The sequence below is a fragment of the Manis pentadactyla genome, chromosome 17 (genome assembly GCF_030020395.1).
Source record: "Manis pentadactyla isolate mManPen7 chromosome 17, mManPen7.hap1, whole genome shotgun sequence".
In the NCBI taxonomy this organism is placed as follows: domain Eukaryota; kingdom Metazoa; phylum Chordata; class Mammalia; order Pholidota; family Manidae; genus Manis; species Manis pentadactyla.
In genome coordinates this window covers 14,318,628-14,338,542 of record NC_080035.1, presented here as the reverse complement: position 1 = coordinate 14,338,542, position 19,915 = coordinate 14,318,628, and the positions used below count along the sequence as shown (strand labels likewise).

General features: G+C 34.9%; 1 protein-coding gene across 5 annotated transcripts in view; it reads right to left on the bottom strand.

Annotated features, from left to right (window-relative positions):
- VWA8 (von Willebrand factor A domain containing 8) overlaps positions 1-19,915 on the bottom strand; it is a 392,879-nt gene that overhangs the window by 322,273 nt on the left and 50,691 nt on the right. For all 5 annotated transcript variants that reach the window (XM_057494495.1, XM_036932428.2, XM_036932430.2 and 2 more), the window contains exons 3-4: positions 12,594-12,724; positions 9,439-9,549 (exon numbers count right to left, since the gene is read on the bottom strand). In XM_057494495.1, the coding sequence (XP_057350478.1) occupies positions 9,439-9,549; positions 12,594-12,724 (242 nt within the window). The remainder of the gene's footprint in view (positions 1-9,438; positions 9,550-12,593; positions 12,725-19,915) is intronic.

Sequence of the window (19,915 nt, the reverse complement as noted above, 5' to 3'; positions counted from 1 at the left end):
TCAGAAACCAAAAAATTCATTTAACTCACTTTATTGTGACATTTGCTTCATTGTGGTGGTCTGGAACCAAACCCACAATATCTCTGAGGTGTGCGTGTGTAGCTCTACCTTTTTTAACCTATTAAAAGGTCTGCAATATGTTGTTTACTGAAAAAGTTATAACTATCTAGGCCTAAGGAGTTAGGGGAAGAGAATAAGAGGACTATACCAGTTCTTCCTGGATTACTAAACCCCAAGTAAATATGCCTCTGTTTTTAAGAAAGTTGTTATAAAAAGTACTTAATTCGTAGCCCATAGAATGAGCTGGGGAGGAAAATGACAGTGTTCTAGAGATGGGACATATGCCCCTCCCAGTAGCTCTATTGCATCTAGATTGATCCGCAATAGGACGAGGAGAGACCACTACTAAGTCACACTGTTCAACCTCAGCTGAATCCTTACTACTACTTAAAAAGTACTTCCTTCATTTTTTGTAAAAGTTATTGCCAAGCCAAGCTTCCAGCCTCCCTCAACTCTTTCACATCACCTTTCCCAACACTTTACTATGATGATAAAGTCATCTGAATTGAGATTCCATGATTTTCCTCCACTCCGTCACACAGTCCTTCTGTTTCTTCATCTTTCAACTCTACTCTGATTTCTGTCTTGGACAATGAGTCACTCCTCATACCCCTCCAAGAGTAGCCTTTCCCGCTTTGAGCTTACTGGCAACCGTTCCCACCTCCTCCAAGATCTTCCATCATCTCTACCATCTCTTAATTGCAATTTCAAATTTCTTCTCTTTTACAAACATGTCTGTACTTTGAGAAAGCCTACAGTCTCCTGATGCCTGTTAATATCCTCTCTGTATCCTTTATCTTCAGGCCCCTCGAAAATAGTCCACATATGCACTGCCTCTAGAAGCCTCCCTCAACCTTATTTCACTGACACTACTCACTTGACAGCACCAAAAAAATCAGGCTTTTTCTTCATCTTCATCTTCTTCTTTTCTTTAACCCGCTTCCCATGATCCTCTCTTGTGCTTCATCTTCCACCTGGCACATTTACAATTTGGTTTCCACCTGGCTTTCCCCAGCCTGGACTCTGCCTCCTGTCCTCTTTAAAAGAAGTGAGCATTTCCCAAGTTCTACCCTTAAAGTTTTCCCTCCTCTTTTCTCACATGTTATTTCATTGGCAAAGATCTAACCTACTCCCATAATTAACACAGCTAGAGCTATGTTATGTGCTGTGTTAAGTATAACAACAATAGGTAAGACTTCTTCATTTTCTTTATTTCATTATTCTTGAGGAACATACTGGGTGACCCCAGTCTTTCTTCTGAGCTCCACACTCACATTTCCAAGTACCTTTTTAACACCTCTATGTAGATGTTCAAACTCAACATGCTTAATCAAATCAAGCTCATCATTTCTTCCCTAAACCAGGCCTTTTCCTGATGTCTTTCAATAAAGGTTTCATTGATTCTCCTGCTGCCCAGGATTCATTACTTCTGATTCCTCAAACAGTATGTGTAACCTCTAAATATCTCACACATCCATCACCTCTTTCCATTCCTGTAGCCACCACCCCACCCGATGGGAGGCTTCATTTACTTTCCGTGTTTTTATTAAAAGAGTTAATTGGAGCAGGCACCATATTGCAATACCCTAGTCCTTAGTTGTCCTCAAGGTGATGATATTTTACTTGTTGGAAGTTAGAGACTAAATCATGTAATCTGTAGTCTATTTCATTAGTAAGATCCATAATTATGTGACTTACTCAACTTTATTAAGAATATTTTTTAAATTCTCCCAAGCTTCTTCTTATTAAGTCAATGTTAAATTATTTATTTATCTTAAACAAAATCTAAGTAGTAATGAGAATGGATGCCTTATAGTGCAACTGCATCCAAAGATAAGCATATAAAAAGAGGATTATAAGTGTATAAGAGTGGAATAATTTTTTAGAAAAAATAATAAAAAGGAAAAAATCAATATGCAAAGGATCACCCAAGATTTTTAACTTTCCTCCCAATTTGTCATTTGGTTACATGGTTGTAGACCCAGAGCACATGCAAATTAAAAATTTTAATGTACATAAGAATGCTGGCTAAAAGGAGAAAATCTTAAGGAGATGCTCTTTAGTAACAAAATCTGAATTACTGAATTTACAGAAACAATATGAGTTACTATTTTTAGTACCACCTTACCTCCTGATTCTCCTTAAAACAGTCTATAAAATGATTAAAATACTTTAATCAATACTGTCAAACTTTATTAATGCAATCTGATCACACTTGTAAAGAAGAATGCTAAAAACAATGGAATAGCAAAGCCATTAAGTACTCTAATATATCAATAATGCATTGTACCATATACATACCTCAGACCTAATTGGAGACAGGAGAAAGAAAAAATAAAATATTACATGTTTTGTGCCCAACAGAGGCCTAAACTCTTACCCTCCCTGCACTGATGCCCCTTTGTCCTCTGCTGTTGAACCACACACTGAAGTGTTCCTAGTTCTCTCATATACCTGTTTCATCTACCTAGCAGGATTCTTCAGTCTTCAAGGGGGTGAGAACCCTGTCTTTTATGTCTTACTGGAGCAATATGGGCTCACAGCAGTCTTTTAGTGTTTATGTAACTGCTCAGATAAAAGATGCTGTTATGTAAGTTCAGGAAAAAATTTTTAAGAATAATAGTTATCTATGCCCACACTTGTTATGGGAACAGAATAGAACAAGTTTAACTGTCAGCATGAAAGATTTTAGGCTACATATTTCAAAAATTTTCTATGAAGATTTTTAAATAAAATATTTGTGGTGTAGCTTTTCTCATGAAATCTATAAGAAACAAGGGAGCAGGGAATACATATTTTATGTAGAATGAATGTTTGCTTTGGTTCCTTAAAGTAGAAATTAGATCAACCATAAGGATCATTTCCTGCCCTTCAAACTACAGAACTTCCAGAGACCTAATTTTCTCAAATAGAAATCAGAAAAAAAGCAGCAAGATCCTTCTGGACAGACCATCTCATACCACAGCCTTAACACGTAGACACGAAGGATTTCAAGATAAAAGCAGCTGCATGACCTAAAAATAAAAAAACATCTAAGTCCCTGTTCTAGATTTGCTTCTGATTTGATGAAAGACCTTAGGCAAACAATTAATCTGCAGGTCTGTGACCTCATTTACTAAATGAGACTATCCTCAATAGGCATTGTACAATGTTGCTATTTATGTATCACAGCAGTAGTAAAAAAAAAATTAAAGCTATCAGACCTATTAAAATATAAATCATTATTAATGTTTAATGAAAATAGATTCCAAAGAGCTTCAAATTACTCAAACAGCTACAGTGTAAAAAAAATGGCTACAGTGTAACAGCACTTAGGAAGCTGAAGAAAAATGAAATAATATTATAAATTCTTTATTTCAAAATATTTGAATAGGATCAGATTGATTTGGAGTTGCTCTACCATTTACCTACTGTGGGAGACTTAGGTTGGTCACTTTACCTCTCTGAACCTCTAATTCTTTCTAACACTACACTAATTCTGTTGCTTATCTCATAGATTATGGTCAAGATTAAATGAGATAACCTCTGGCACACAGTAAGTCTTTAAAAAATGGTTAGCTATTATTATTATGAGTATTGACGTCCTTGTAGTCATTCTTGTCACCATCACCATCATCACCACTCTTTCAGGAAAGCAGCATTAATATGGTAGAATGAACCTAAACTTTGGAATTGAACAGATCCTGGTTTCAAATCCCACCTCTTCTATTCATTAGTTGTTTGACCATGGCCCTCAAAAGACTTGGTTATGTCACCTATAAGATGGGGAAGTCATCTTCCTCCAAGGATGTTTTGAGAATTAAATGCAATCCTATAAGGCACCTAACACAATGAGGCATTCTAAATAAAAATTATTTTTATCTCCCTTGATTTGTAAAATGAATTATATAAATCTGTCAAACACATAACATTATATGAGTAGACAAAGAGTTAGCCTGAACAAGATAGCAACCTAGTAAGGGGCCAACGCCTGAGTTTTGACTAACATAGAGACTAAACATAGAACTTCTCCAACTGTCTACATGATAATTAGAGCATATTATAACAATATGGTTGCAATGGGTCTGCTGCAAGTACTGGAATTCAGCCATTCTCTATAGCCTGGTTCTACAGGAGATGCTTTCCAAGTCCCAAATACTTAATTTGTGAATGAAGTTCTTATTTTCTAAAATAAGTAAAAGACATTTAGAGGAGTTAAAAATCTTGTTTTCTGATCAATAGCACTGTTACTCAATTTACTGAGTTTTTTTATGACTTCATATTATTTAAGCAGTGCATTAAAAAAGTTAATCCTTCTATCTTCATATTAATAACAGAATCAAGAATAATTCAAAACAGAAGAGAATACATTAAAATATTATAGAATTGTTTAAAGTGCATTATTATACTTAATACTAAATATGTTGGAACATTTTGGAACGTTTTGGAACATAACAGTATCATGGCAAACAATCTAAGACTCTAATGTGAAAAAAGTTCTCAGCTTAAAAATGTTGAAGAAAATCATTTGACCTTTTCTGTCCTGGTCTTCTACTTCCCAAATTATCCTGGGAACAAAAAGTGTCTCCTCTCAGCCAGACATGAAAACCCAAATGTCATTTATTTGTAGCTTACCTAATACCTATTGGCTTATATTTGAGTAATCCAAGATTGTACATAGACTAAAAGTCTTCCTCGCTAGCAGTTTGGAGTCACGTGGCAATAAACAATACTAATGATGAGAATGTGAAAAGGTAAAAAAAAAATTAGGACAGTAATAGATTTTTAAGAGTTAGAATATCAATGATTTAGGGTATTTTTTTTCAGGTTATTTTATCTTTTGAGGCACATAAAAGTTAATGTGGTAGCAAAATATCTTAGTCTCTTTATAATTCTCCATGGGTGTCACAGTATCAGTCTACAAATTTTCATATTTCTGTTCCTCAATCAAGTCTTTTTTTAAATGCTCAATTTATAATCTACTTAACAAAACAACTGCATAAAAAATATTTAAATTAGCTTCACATCAACAAGTGGATAAGTTATGGCAAAAATTTATGTAGTTAAGAATGGTCTGAATTTCAACATTTTCTTGAAAAGACTAACTTATTTATTTCGTTAATACCTCTCTCCATTTTCATATACACTCAATTCATTGACATCTTACAGAAGCAAAGGTCAACAAACATTAAAAAGAATCAGTATGGCTAGTAATTTTTAATGCAAATTCAGTCTATCAATTTGGCAATGTACATGCATGGAAATACTCAATATTGACAAGAATCCACAAGGCCAAGTACTCATAGTGCACTGATGAGAATGTGACTTGGAAGACCCTTTCTGGAATGCAATTGGCAATATACTTTTCAAGACTCTTGAAAATGTCTAGACCCTTTGGTTAATAATTATATCTCTAGCCTTCAAGTCTAAAAACCTCATCAGTAAGAGATAATAACAAGATAAAAATACCATAATACTCACCTGAGTGTTATGTGTAATAGTGAAAAGTTTGAAAGAAACTGAATAACCAACATGGGAATGTGGATAAAATGGGAATGTTAAACAAATAATGGCACATCTATCTGATGAAATATTGCATGAACACTAAACATCTGAGGAATATCTAATGTCAGGAAGATGCTCCTGATAAAACATCATATTTTAAAAAAAGCATACTATAAAACTTTATATACATGACACATCACTTTTTATAAAAATTCTTAAACATGATTCTGTAGATATACATACAGACACAATAGAAAGAAATATAGAGAATATTCATACTGTTGGTCTTGAAGGGGAAGATAAGTAATTTTTATATTCTTCCTATGTTCTTCAGAATTTGTTATACTATCTTTCTTTACTAAGCTTATTCTGTTTCTACTGCTAAAACATAAACTCTATGATGACAGGAATTGGTTTCTTTTGTTCACTGCACCTAGATAGTGCCTGACACATACCAGTCATTGCAATAAACATTTGTTGATTAATAAATGCTATATGTGTATATATAGTATTATACATACACACACACACTCACATCTGTACAAAGTACTTATGACTTTATTAATCAGAAAAAATAAACATTATTTTGAAGGAAAATACAAGTTCCCTAACCTAATTCTGACCTTCAATACTGGCAGTTGAATTTAACCTCTCACTTTATCATCAGTCATCCTTAATCTTGTCTGAAAATAAGCAGAGGTTGACATCTATGACCCCCAACTCAGATTTGGGAGTTTTGCCAAGGGTCCCAGCTGAAATGTCAATTAGTAATTACTTGGACATCAGTCATATGTGCATACAACAACAACCACACTGAAAACCTCAAACTTCCTCTCCCAGCACCCACCAGATGGCCACAGGTATTTTTGCATCTACACGGGCCCACCTAGGTTAGAGGCATCACCTGATGATGAATGAAGATACTGCCTCTCCCTTGATGCCAGATATCAAATTCAATGGTTAAAAATATTTAAAAAATAACAAAAATTTCTAAGTGAAATAAATATAAAATCCTTTTAGTCTTACAAACATATGAGAAGCTGGTAATCAATTAGCAACTTCACCTATCTAAAATTCAGATGGGAATTATTCATTCTGATGACTCAAAATAGATGTCTAAAAGACAGAATATCTTTTCCATTGGAAATCCCCTGGTTTCATCCAGAGTCTATTTGTTCTTAATTTACTTAAAATTTTAACAAGGTTGACTATCCAAAGGAGAAATCTATTATCAAATGTAAATGCCATTTATATTCCAGAGAGTTTTTAGGTGCTAAGGGTAGTTGCATTCTAGTGGGGGAAGATAGACACTCAACATAGAAACAAAGAAATAATTAGGTAAACTCAGACAGTGATAGGTGCTCTGAAGATCACATTGTGTAATATGAGAGCATGGTACATACAGAAAGGGGGTGGGCATAATCAGTGATTCCTTCAGCTAAAATGTTCCTAGAACTTATAATCTGATGATGAAGAGGCAGGAATATATAGATCTGGAAGAAGATCATACCAAGCAGAGGAACTATCAAGTACAAAGGCTCAGAGGCCGGAAAACATTTGGTTTACTTATGAGAAAACAAAAAGGTCACTGTACCTGGAGCCTAGAAAGTGAAAGAAGGGACAAGATTATATACTATGTGGTGTTATAGGCCATACTAAAGGTCTTGGATTTTATTCTGGGTGGGATGGGACTACATGGCTTTAAGCAAAGAACTGATAGGATCTGATCATGAACAAACAGTGAAGAACATTAACTGCCAGAAAATGAGAGGGAAGAACAATACGAAAATAAGATTCAATCTCAATAAACAGTCTGAAGCAATTTAGAGAAAGGACCAACATTCCTACGCCTCAATCACAGGCTCTGTAGGTGTCAGTGCATTATAACCTCCTAAATAACTGATGTTCATCGTAATGAGTAGGAATCACCAAGAAAACATAAAAGTATAAAAAATGACCATACATTTACTTTGCACTTTAAATATTTTATGGACTGTATAATAGATATCATTGGAAATTTGCTTTTTAGAATGGCAGAGAGAGATAACATCACAGAGCTTCCTCTAAATAATTTACTTTATGCTTCAAGACATAAATCTTTTGCTAATCAATAAATCTGGTTACCTAAAACAACTAAATACTGAGATTTCTGAATAGCCAAAGTTTTAAGCTATCTTTAAAATAAAAAATCATATAAAAATCCACTTTCTCTTCCTCACTATTTGCATTGCAATAATCAATCCACATATAAAATTCACTCAAAAAATATGTTTTTAAATCCATACTCTATCAAACAAAGCCAGTTCTTTCACTGCCATTTAAATACATTCCAAGCTCCCCACCTCTACTTTGGTGACTGTCTCATTTTCTACTGCCTCTCCCTAGAGCCTCACTATCCCAACTCTAATCCCAGCTCTTCACCCTCATCCTCACTGGGTCTAGAAAACAAGCAGGCATTGTAAAGGTACATTTTTTTCCCATTTGTAATTAGAAATAATCTATGAAGTGAACCTTGGCATTATGTGAATAAAATGGATTTCTTTAAAATATACTTGTATGCTTCATCCATAAAGGATGACTTTTTAATTGTTGGGAATCTGAACTTCCCAACTACCTCATGGAAAAATCAGATTTTCCCACTATCTCATGCTAAGTTTGATCACCATTTTTAAGGTGGTGACTGCCAAATTTCTCCACTTTAAGTGTATTTTTACTTTTATAATTAATAATCTATGAGACAATTTGAATATCCTGGTCTCCAAAAATTCTTTCACTCAGTAGTTTTTCACAGTTACACGCTTTAACTATAAAGCAGCCCTGTGCTCTTGGGAAAACTTCACATTTAAAGAGCTATGACAGGTACTTCCTTGCCCCACTCCAGACACCCAGTTTATACTTCCACCAGAGGTAAGTGCTGTTAACTGATTCTTGTACGTCCTGGAAATTTCCAGTGTATAAGCCAACATTTATACACTTACCTTTTTTTCTTTTTATCACAAATATTATCATATTATATATACTGTCTTGCACCTTCACTTGTTTCACCTAATACATCCTGGACTTCTTTCCTATCACTACATATAAATTCATCTCATTCTTTTTAATGGCTACAGAGAATTCTACTTACCATAATTTATTTAACTTGTCTCCTAAATGTACATCACTGCAGTTTTCATTTATAGTTTTATATTATGTCAAATAATGCCACAATAAATATCCTTGTATATAACTTTGCATGCTTTGTATGAATAACATTTGGAAGAAAAATTGCTAGAAACATAACTGCTGGGTCCAAATGTATTTAATTTCTTTTTTATAGTAGATATTGCCAAATTTTCTTTCAAAATTGCACCAGTTTATACGCTCCCATCAACAGCAATGCTGTTTTTCATCCCATCTTCCTCATCAACAATGGACACTGTTGTAATTCTTTAATCTTTGCCAATCTGAGAGGTGAAAGAAAAACAGCAGCTCACTAATGTTTGATTTTATTTTCATAAAGAAGGTCAAGCATCTTGTCATGAATTTATTAGACATTTGAGATCTTTTCGCTGTGAATTGCTTATTTATAGTCTCTGGCCCTTTTCTAATATGTATTCCTAAATGAAGAAAAATATTTAATATTTTCAGCAATATATTTTAAGAAATGTGTAACTTCATGCTGATATTCATTAAAATATTCTTTTAGTTGGTAATCTGTACCGAAAAACTGACTTCCCTCATAAAAGCTATAGTTCCTGAAAGCATACATTTAATTTTACTATGTCTAAATTAAATCTGTCTAGAGAGAGCACAATACATCTATCTTTCACTATTACATGAGCTACTCTCTACTTTAAATATCACTTTTACATGGACTTGGAGTAAACAGTCACCAGCGTGCTAAGAACTTGCCTGATCCAGGTAAAAAGCCGTGCCTGCGCGGATCTCTCGACGCTGTTTGAGATCAGTTTCAGTAGTGTCCCTTGACAGGGCGATGTATTCAACCTCCCGTTTGGTCAGCTCCTGTAGAGCAGAGAGTAAAATTGTCCCAAAATAAAGACAAATCCCCAACATAACACTTTGGAGCCAGTTACTGACAATGCCAGTGCCCTGGAGAAAAGCATTTTAAAAACAATTCTGGTTTAAAGCCTTCTGAGTCTCAGCTTTAAGAAAAATGCAATAAATTGAGCATTAATCAAAACATGTATATACCACTCCTCAGAGCTCTACTTTTACTGCACACAATAATTTACTACTTAGTAATTACTTACTACTTATGCAATACTAATCAAAATTAGATCTTATAAATTTTAAAGTCTCTTCTAGAATTCTTCGCAAATATCATGAATAATAATTTGGCTACATGGTTTTCCTGAAAATGATAGCTATTTCTGTAAGTAATGTGCATCTTTTTTTAAAAGGGTGATTTAAATTAATTTATTTTATTAACCAGTGTTTACCAACTGTATACAAAATGTTAGATAATTTACCAACTGTGAAAATAGGGTAAATAACAACAGTTGGGTCAACAGTAGAGAGAGACACATACACAGCTACTCAGGAGGGAAAGAAGAACAATGAAGAGGAGAAAGAGGTGCAAGAGGGGAGGAGAAAGGAGGAGTGAAAAAGAATTGTTTCACCAAAAAAAACCACATATGATTTGAAGGGGAAACCATCCAGAATCCACTTCTTTCAGAATAATTTATCCATCCCTAAAGCCATTTTGCCCTACATTTAGTAACAATACACAAAAAGTGTTTAACATTAACTTTGGTTTTACAATGCTGAATTAAAAACAGTGACATTCTCCAGTCGAATAAGGCATACAATGTGGTTTTACTAACCAGGAAGAAGACATTAATTTACTTAAGTATGGAAAAAAAAAGTTGAGAGCATGCCACTAATGATGAATGAGGATACTTCCATACAATGGGATTTTTTTTTCTCCACTTATCACCATGTGATGTCAATAAAAATATATTACTTTTTTACTTTTTAAAAATGTGCCTGGTTCCATGTATCCATAAATTTAAGTATGTATAGAAAGAAAGACAATTTTTTTAAATAGAGAAAATACACATCATAATGGTAAAAACAGAGTGATACCAAACACTGTTTTTCTAAAAAAGAATGAATTGCCTGGGAGAACACAATTTTGGAACAAAGTAGCAAGCTCTCTTTTTTAGCAGATACGCCCTCCTTGCCTCTGCAAGCCGTCACTGGTACCTTTGCATCTGTTTCAATGACCGGCTGAATGTGATCACCCTCACTGGTTGGCAAAGTGGCGCTTGCCTCTTGTTAAATTTTACCACAGTAACAACCCCAAACTGCCACACGGAGGATATTCTCAGTCTTAACAGCTTCCTGGGATTCTTCCTCAGCCAAGAGAAGCCCTGAAATCTCCTCGGCTGCTGCTTCACAGTGGCAGGATGAGCAACGGCCCAAATAGCACCAGGAGCAGCAGATGGAGGAGGCGGCAGTGGTCTGTGGAGTTTTATTGAACAATCTACAAAATGTTTATATGAGTCAAATATAAAATTAACATAACTACAAATCGTTTCCATTTAATTTCTCACTGGTTCAGCAGGCTTGCCCCAGAATTTCTGCCCTTTAAGACCTCATCTACTCTGATAGCACTAAGCATAGGCTCTTACCCCCAGTAGCAATAGTGCCCACTGCAGACTTTGCAAGGCTTCTTAGGCTAGTGAGTTTCCTTACGTCTATTTTCATAGCCTAAAGCTGCCTCAGCTCTATTTCACAACTTAGTTTTTCTTGTTAAAGACACAAGCTTCACACTTGAAGACTCACGTTGCCTTTTTAAACCAACTGAACTCCTGTAATCTCCTAACCCTCCTCATTTCGCATTCCTAACAAGACTCAAAGTCTTGCCAGAAACAAAATAAAAGTGAGATATTGTGCTCTTTGAAATGAGCCAGATGGACAATACACAAATTAAAATTAAAGAGGTTCTAGACCTGGATTCTTGGTAGCTGACTCTGCATTCTTAGACAAGACACTTTTGCCTTGTGTATTAATAAATTGAGGATAATACTACAACAGCACATTATACCTCACAAACTGGTTCTAGAAACAAATAAAAGATGTGAAAGAGGGAGGGCTAGAGGGAAGGTAGGTTCTGTTCGCCCATTACATTTTTGTCATCGTAGCTCTACATGATTTTCAAAGTACCAAAATAAAGTCACCACCGAAATAAAAGAGTATTTTATTTATACAATGTATATTTCAATAGACTAGAAATCAATTTTTAATATCAAGTAACACAAGAAAACTTTGGCAAGGTTTTTCAATCCATGCTAAAAATTATCTCTGGACAGAACAACTTTATCTGATAGTATTCTTCTTTGAATGGTTACAGCAATGCTTATTAATGCTAACAAAGTAGTAGGAAAAAGTCTGGTAAATTTTATTCACTTGGGTTAAGATTTGAATATTTCAACTACTTCACTACTGTACTTGAAGAACTACAAATATTTAAGAGGATAGTATGTCAGAAAGAGGAAACAGTATGAGATTTGAAGTCCAGTTCCATCATTTACTAGTTGATAAAGCTGGAGTGAGTTATTTAAAGAAATTGTTTTCTCACCTATTCAAGGTGAGAAGAGCATGTAACACGTAACTTAGGCTACAAAACTTAGGCTTCCTTTAAAGACTATAACATCAAAAAGTCAAGAGAATTATTTGACTTTTTAAATGGTGGATCTGAGATAAAAGAATGTTCCTGAGTAATATTAAAATGAATGCTGTTCTGTAATCTCAGAGTTGGTGATTCTTTCTGCTATTCCTTGCCTGAATTTATAGTCTTCTTTCAGAAGTAGAGAACTTTTAGTTACAGCAAAAATTTGCCATAGCTATGAAAAGCAAATGTATGTTTGCTTCCCAAATAACTTATTCCAAACTCTTTGTAAACAAATCATGCTTTAATATTAAATTTTTTTCAAATAAAAACTAATTCTTACATTTTTTATAAATTCTTAACCTTAATTTATTTTACAACATAATTAGTCAAAGTTGAGATTGTTAGGAATCCACATGAATTGATTGCTCACCAGGTACTGCATGGCAATAGATCGTCGAAGAGGCCCAGGAGGTCCTATTAGAAAGACATCTTGCCCCAAAAGATCCTTCTGCATTATCCATCTTAGATGCTGAACTACAGATTGAGCCACAGAGTCAGAAACTTTAAGGGGGAAAAAGACAAAATGAAAGGCAATTCAGACTACTAACTATAATATAAATCTCCCAGCAATCAATGCAGAGAGTATATTTTTTAAAAATACATGTATACACACATGCATTAACACAGACGTTTGATAAGCTTTCACAGTTTTATAATAAAATCATTAGTGTAAATGTGAAGACAGGACAAAGCTAATGATATTACAAAAAGACACATTATTTCATACTTAAAAGCATATAAGAATGTCTGAATACATATAATAATTAAAATGGCAAAGATCAAGGATAAGGACAGATAATTAAAAGCAGCCACACAGAGAAAACAGATCATATACAAAGGAAAACCCATCAGGCTATCATAAGACTTCTCAGCAGAAACCTAACAGGCCAGAAGGGAGTGGCATGATATATTTAATGCAATGAAGCAGAAGGGCCTCAAACCAAGAATACTCTATCAGGCGAGATTATCACTTAAATTTGAAGGAGGGATTAAACAGTTTCTAGATGAGCAAAAGCTGAGAGAATTTACCTCCCCAAAACTGTCTCTACAGTGTATTTTGGAGTGACTGCTATAGAAAGAAGTATTCCTAAGGCTAAACAGCTGTTACCAGGGGTAATGAAACTACAGTAAAGAAATAGAACAATTAACTATTAAGCAAATGAAAATTAAATCAACTACCCCAACATCAGTAAAGGGATAGACAAAGAGTACAGAATATGATACCTAATATATAAAGAATGGAGGAAGAAGAAAAAGGAGGAGATAAAAAAAAATCCTTTAGATTGTGTTTGTAATAGCATACTAAGTGAGTTAAGTTAGATGCTTAGATAGTAAGGATGTTACCCTTGAACCTTTGGTAACCATGAATCTAAAGCCTGCAATGGCAATAAGTACATACCTATTGATAATCACCCAAAATGTAATTGGTCTAAACGCCCCAATCAAAAGATATAGAGTCACTGAATGGATAAAAAAAACAGGACCTATTTATATGCTGCCTACAAGAGACTCACTTCAAACCCAAAGACATACACAGACTAAAAGTAAAGGGTTGGAAAAAGGTATTTCATGCAACTAATAGGGAGAAAAAAGAAGGAGTTGCAGTACTTGTATCAGACAGAACAGACTTCAAAACAAAGAAAGTCACAAGAAACAAAGAAGGGCATTACATAATGATCTAGGGGTCAATCCAACAAGAGGATATAACCATTATAATATATATATGCACCCAACACAGGATCACCTACATATGTGAAACAAACACTAACTGAATTAAAAGCGGAAATAGAATGCAATGCATTCATTCCAGGAGACTTCAACACTCCACTCACTGCAAAGGACAGACCAAACAGACAGAAAATAAGTAAGGAGACAGAGGCACTGAACAACACAATAGAACAGACGCACCTAACAGACATCTACAAACTCTACACCCAAAACAGCAGGATATGAATTCTTCTCAACTGCACATGGAAGATTTTCAAGAATAGATCATATACTAGGCCACAAAGAGCCTCAGTAAATTCAAAAAGATTGAAATTGTACCAACCAGTTTCACAGACCACAAAGGTATGAAACTAGAAATAAATTACACAAAGAACATGAAAAATCCCACAAACACATGAAGGCTTCACAACATGCTCCTAAATAACCAATGGATCAATGACCAGATATAAACAGAGATCACGCAATATATGGAGACAACACCATAAAGTCTGTGGGATGCAGAGAAGGCCGTAGTAAGAGGGAAGTATATTGCAATACAGGCCTACCTCAGGAAAGAAGAACAATCCCATATGAACAGTCTAAACTCACAATTAACAAAACTAGAAAAAGAAGAACAAATGAGTCCCAAAGTCAGCAGAAGGAGGGACAGAATAAAGATTAGAGCAGAAATAAATAAAATTGAGAAGAATAAAAAAATACAAAGAATCAATGAAAACAGGAGCTGGATCTTCAAGAAAATAAATAAAATAATAAACCCCTAGACAGACTTATCAAGAAAACAAGAGAGTCTACACACATAAACAGAATCAGAAATGAGAAAGGAAAAATCACTATGGACACCATGGAAATAAAAAGAATTATGAGAGAATACTATGAAAAATATATGCTAACAAACTGGACAACCTAGAAGAAATGGACAACTTTCTAGAAAAATACAACCTTCCAGGCTGACCCAGGAAGAAACAGAATATCTGAGCAGAACAATTACCAGCAATGAAATTGAATTGGTAATCAAAAAACTAACTAAGAACAGAACAGCTCGACCAGACGGCTTCACTGCTGAATTTTATCAAACATTTAATGAAGACCTAATATCCATCCTCCTTAAAGTTTTCCAAAAAGCGGAAGAAGAGGGATACTTCCAAACTCATTCTATGAGGCCAGCATCACTCTAATAGCAAATCCAGGCAAAGACACCACAAAAAAAAGAAAATTACAGACCAATATCCCTGATGAACATAGTTGTAAAAATACTCAACAAAATTTTAGCAAATCAAATTCAAAAATACATGAAAAAGATCATCCATCATGATCAAGTAGAATTTATTGCAGGCATGCAAGGATGGTACAATATAGAAAATCCATCAACATCATCCACCACATCAACAAAATGAAGGACAAAAACCACATGATCATTTCCATTGATGCCAAAAAAGCATTTGATAAAATTCTACATCCATTCATGATAAAAACTCTCAACAAAATCGGTATAGAAGGCAAGTACCTCAACATAATAAAGGCCATATATGACAAACCCACAGCCAACGTTATACTTAACAGTGAGAAGGTGAAAGCCTTTCCTCTAAGTTGAGGAAAAAGAGAAGGATGCCCACTCTCTCCATTTTCATTCAACATAGTTTTGGGGGTCCTTGCCACGGCAATCAGACAACAAACAAGAAAAAGGCATCCAGATTGGTAAAGAAGAAGTTAAACTGTCAGTGTTTGCAAATGACATGATATTGTACATAAAAAACCCTAAAAAATCCACTCCAATACTATTAGATCTAATATCTAAATTCCGCAAAGGTGTAGGATACAAAATTAATACACAGAAATCTGTTGCTTTCCTATGCACTAATGATGAAGTAGCAGAAAGAGAAATCAGGAAAACAATTACATTCATAATTGCATCAAAAAGAATAAAACACCTAGGAATAAACCTAACCAAGGAAGTGAAAGACCTATACCCTGAAAACTACAAGACACTCATGAGAGAAATTAAAGAAGATACCAATAAATGGAAACAAATCCTTTGGTCATGGACAGGAAAGGAATAATTAATATTGTCCAAATGGCCATCCTGCCTAAAGCAATCTACAGATTCAAGGCAATCCCTATTAAAGTAGAAACAGCATTCTTCAACAAACTAGAGCAAATAGTTCTAAAACTCTTATGAAACCACAAAAAAACCCCGAATAGCCAACATAATCCTGAGAAAGCAGAATAAACCTGGGGAGATTATGTTCCCCAACTTCAAGCTCTACTACAAAGACACAGTAATCAAGACAATTTGGTACTGGCACAAGAACAGACCCATAGACCAGTGGAACAGACTAGAGAGCCCAGATATAAACCCAAGCATATATGGTCAATTAATATATGATAAAGAAGCCATGGACATACAATGGGGAAATGGCAGCCTCTTCAACAGCTGGTGTTGGCAAAACTAGACAGCTAAATACAAGAGAATGAAACTGGATTATTGTCTAACCCTATACAGAAAAGTAAACTCGAAATGGACCAAAGACCTGAATGTAAGTCATAAAACCATAACCCTCTTAGAAAACAACATAGTTAAAAATCTCCTGAATATAAACATGAGCAACTTTTTCCTGAACGCACCTCCTCGAGCAAGGGAAACAAAAGCAAAAATGAACACATGGGAATACATCAAACTAAAAAGCTTCTGTACAGCAAAGGATACCATCAACAGAACAAAATGGCACCCTACAGTATGGAAGAATATATTTTGTACATGACATATCTCACAAGGGGTTAACATCTAAAATATAGAAAGAATTCACACGCCTCAACACCCAAAAAGCAAATAACCCAATTAAAAAATGGGCAGAAGATATGAAGAGACAATTCTCCAAAGAAGAAATTCAGATGGCCAACACACACATGAAAAGATACCCCACATCACTAATTGTGAGAAAAATGCAAATTAAAATCACAATGTGATATCACCTCACACAACTTAGGATGGCCCACATCGAAAAGACTAAGAACAACAATGCTGGTGAGGATGTGGAGAAAGGGGAACCCTCCTACACTGCTGGTGGGAATGTAAGCTAGTTCAACCATTGTGGAAAGAAATATGGAGGTTCCTCAAAAAACTAAAAATAGAAATATCATTTGACCTGCGAATTCCACTCCTTGGTATTTACCCAAAGAATACAATTCTCAGATTCAAAAAGACATATGCCCCTATGTTTATCGCAGCACTACTTACAATAGCCAAGATATGGAAGCAACCTAAGTGTCCATCAGTAGATGAATGGATAAAGAAGATGTACATATACACAATGAAATACTATTTAGCTGTAAGAAAGAAACAAATCATACCATTTGCAACAACATGGATGGAGTTGGAGGATATTACGCTCAGTGAAATAAGCCAGGCAGAGAAAGGCAAGTGCCAAATGATTTCCTTCCTTTGTGGAGTATAACAACGAAGCGAAACTGAAGGAAATAACAGCAGCAGACTCACAGACTCCAAGAAGGGACTAGTGGTTACCAAAGGGGAGTGTTGGGGGAGGGTGGGAGAAGGGGATTGAGGGGTATTATGATTGGCACACATGGTGTGGGGGGGATCATGGGGAAGACAGTGTAGCACAGAGAAGACAAGTAGTGACTCTGTGGCACCTTACTACACCTACACTGATGGACAGTGACTGCAATGGGGTATGGGGGGGACTTGATAATATAGGTGAATGTAGTTACCACATTGGTTTTCATGTGAAACCTCCATAAGAGTGTACATCAATAATACTTTAATAAAAAAAATAAAAATAAAGGTAAAAAAAAAGAATGTCTGAATAATTGCCCAAAAGTATCACTAAAGTAATGAAAATAACTTTCAAGTGTAACATGAGGAATTAATATCATTATGTTATCACAATTTTGTAGCTCAACCTTTTTCTTTTAAAAAGGGGATATGACCAAATCATCCCAATTAATAATTATCATAGTCTTGAAAAATATAAGAAAAGTATATTATAGCTTAAGTTGGCAATAGGTTGTAAGATATCTCAAACTTCACAGTTAAAAAGGTTAATGAAGACTTAAATGACTTAAATGACTTGTATGGAATTTAAGTCTATTTTTCTACAACAACTTTCTGTGAATAGAAGACTATTTCATACAATGCCCTTTTAAGTCTACTATTAAATTACCCATCTATCTGCTTATTTTCTGCCTAATACATTTTCTAAAATGTTCGAATTAATACAATCAATCTGCATTTGCTCATTTGTAAATCACCCAGTGACCCAGCAAACACATTCCAAGGTATACAAGAAAAATTATTGCCTTTGTATATCAGGAGACATATAGAATACTTATAGCAGTATTCTTCAAAATAAAACTGGAGACAGGATATGGATCAAATGCACACAATGACATATGATATAACAAAAACAGAATGAATTACCACTACTTCCAACAGTATATTTAACTTTTAAAAGGTATAATATTGAATGGAAAAATTAAGTCACAGAATAAATCATATAATAATATACTATTTTGATAAAGCAGAATAAACTAGCAAACTGAATTAATAAGCAATATATATGTGATAAAATAGTGCTTGAAAAGGCAAAAAAGCAAGGGAATAATTGATGCAAGATAATGGATACCTGGGCATGGAATCAGAGACTTTCATGGATAGCTTCAGTGGTATTGGTAATACGCTACATCTGAAATTGGGTGTGAGCTACAGTGTTTGTTTCATTATTGTGTTGCATTGTGTACATACACACACAGACATACACACACACACATATATACATACACACAGATCATGAAGTCTTTTATGTGTATTGAAGTACCATATTTTTTAAGCTTTGTTTAAATCACCCAGTGAGAATATGAAAGAATTCAAAGATCAAGCTAAGAACACTTGCCTGGGACTAAAACTGTGCTTCCCCACAACCTCCCTGACAGTACAATATTGCTAGGGTAGTCCCCCCAACAAAAAAGCTAACATCTAATCATTGAAAAAATAAAGATAAACTTCTGATTTTCTTTATCATAGTGGGAAGAGCAGGGATAAGGTTTTTGGACAGACTGGTTGGTTTATTATGACACTGGGGTCACACTGAAATATCTTACAATTTCCAAAAATCAAGAGTCTTATCACCCAGTTGGCGGTGGCTGGCTTCTCTCTGTCCTCTATGAATCCTCTATAACATGCATGGAGAGCATATTACCCCCGAAAGGGCAAAAACTGGTTCCTGGAAGAGAGCTTGAGAAAAATTCTTACATATTACAATGGTCTGTTGTCCACTAAGGGGACACTGTACATAAACAGATAGACACCATGTCTGTGGCACTGAAATGTTATGGGACTGGGGAGAGACAATGGGGAGAAATGCCCTTAGGAGAGCAATGATGAAAAACGGATTGAAAAACATTGCTCTAAGACCTATATCTGTGAGAATCTATCAAGGAGTTTCATGATGCTGGGAAGCAGTTCACCCAGGCCTAGAGAGCAACGTCATCTATAACTAACGGATAATCCACTTAACTGTTTTCCTACTTCAGGCTTAAATCCATCTTTGTAATATGTCTCCTCTTTCTTATTTCAAGATGAGTCAGTCTGCTTGCTCTTTAGGAATAAAATACTTAAAAAGCTCTAACTTGTCCATCAGTAAAATTACACAATATTCCCTATGTTACGAATCTACTACCTTTTCTTACTCTGATATCAAATTTATAACTGCAAGCTTAAACACTGTGAGGTATTTTTTCTTTACATTTTCACAAATTCCAGCGTACTTTGGCCGCAGACCTTCCCTATACTATTCTTACAGTTTTGTGTTGCTCCTTTGTATTCATCCTTGGCAATGTGCCTGACCTTCCATTATAAGGACTTGACCATTTAAACTCTGAAATTTCCAAAGTTCTAGATGTTAAGGCCAAGTTGGTCTCTTCAGCTTCCTCCCACCTTTCATCATTTAT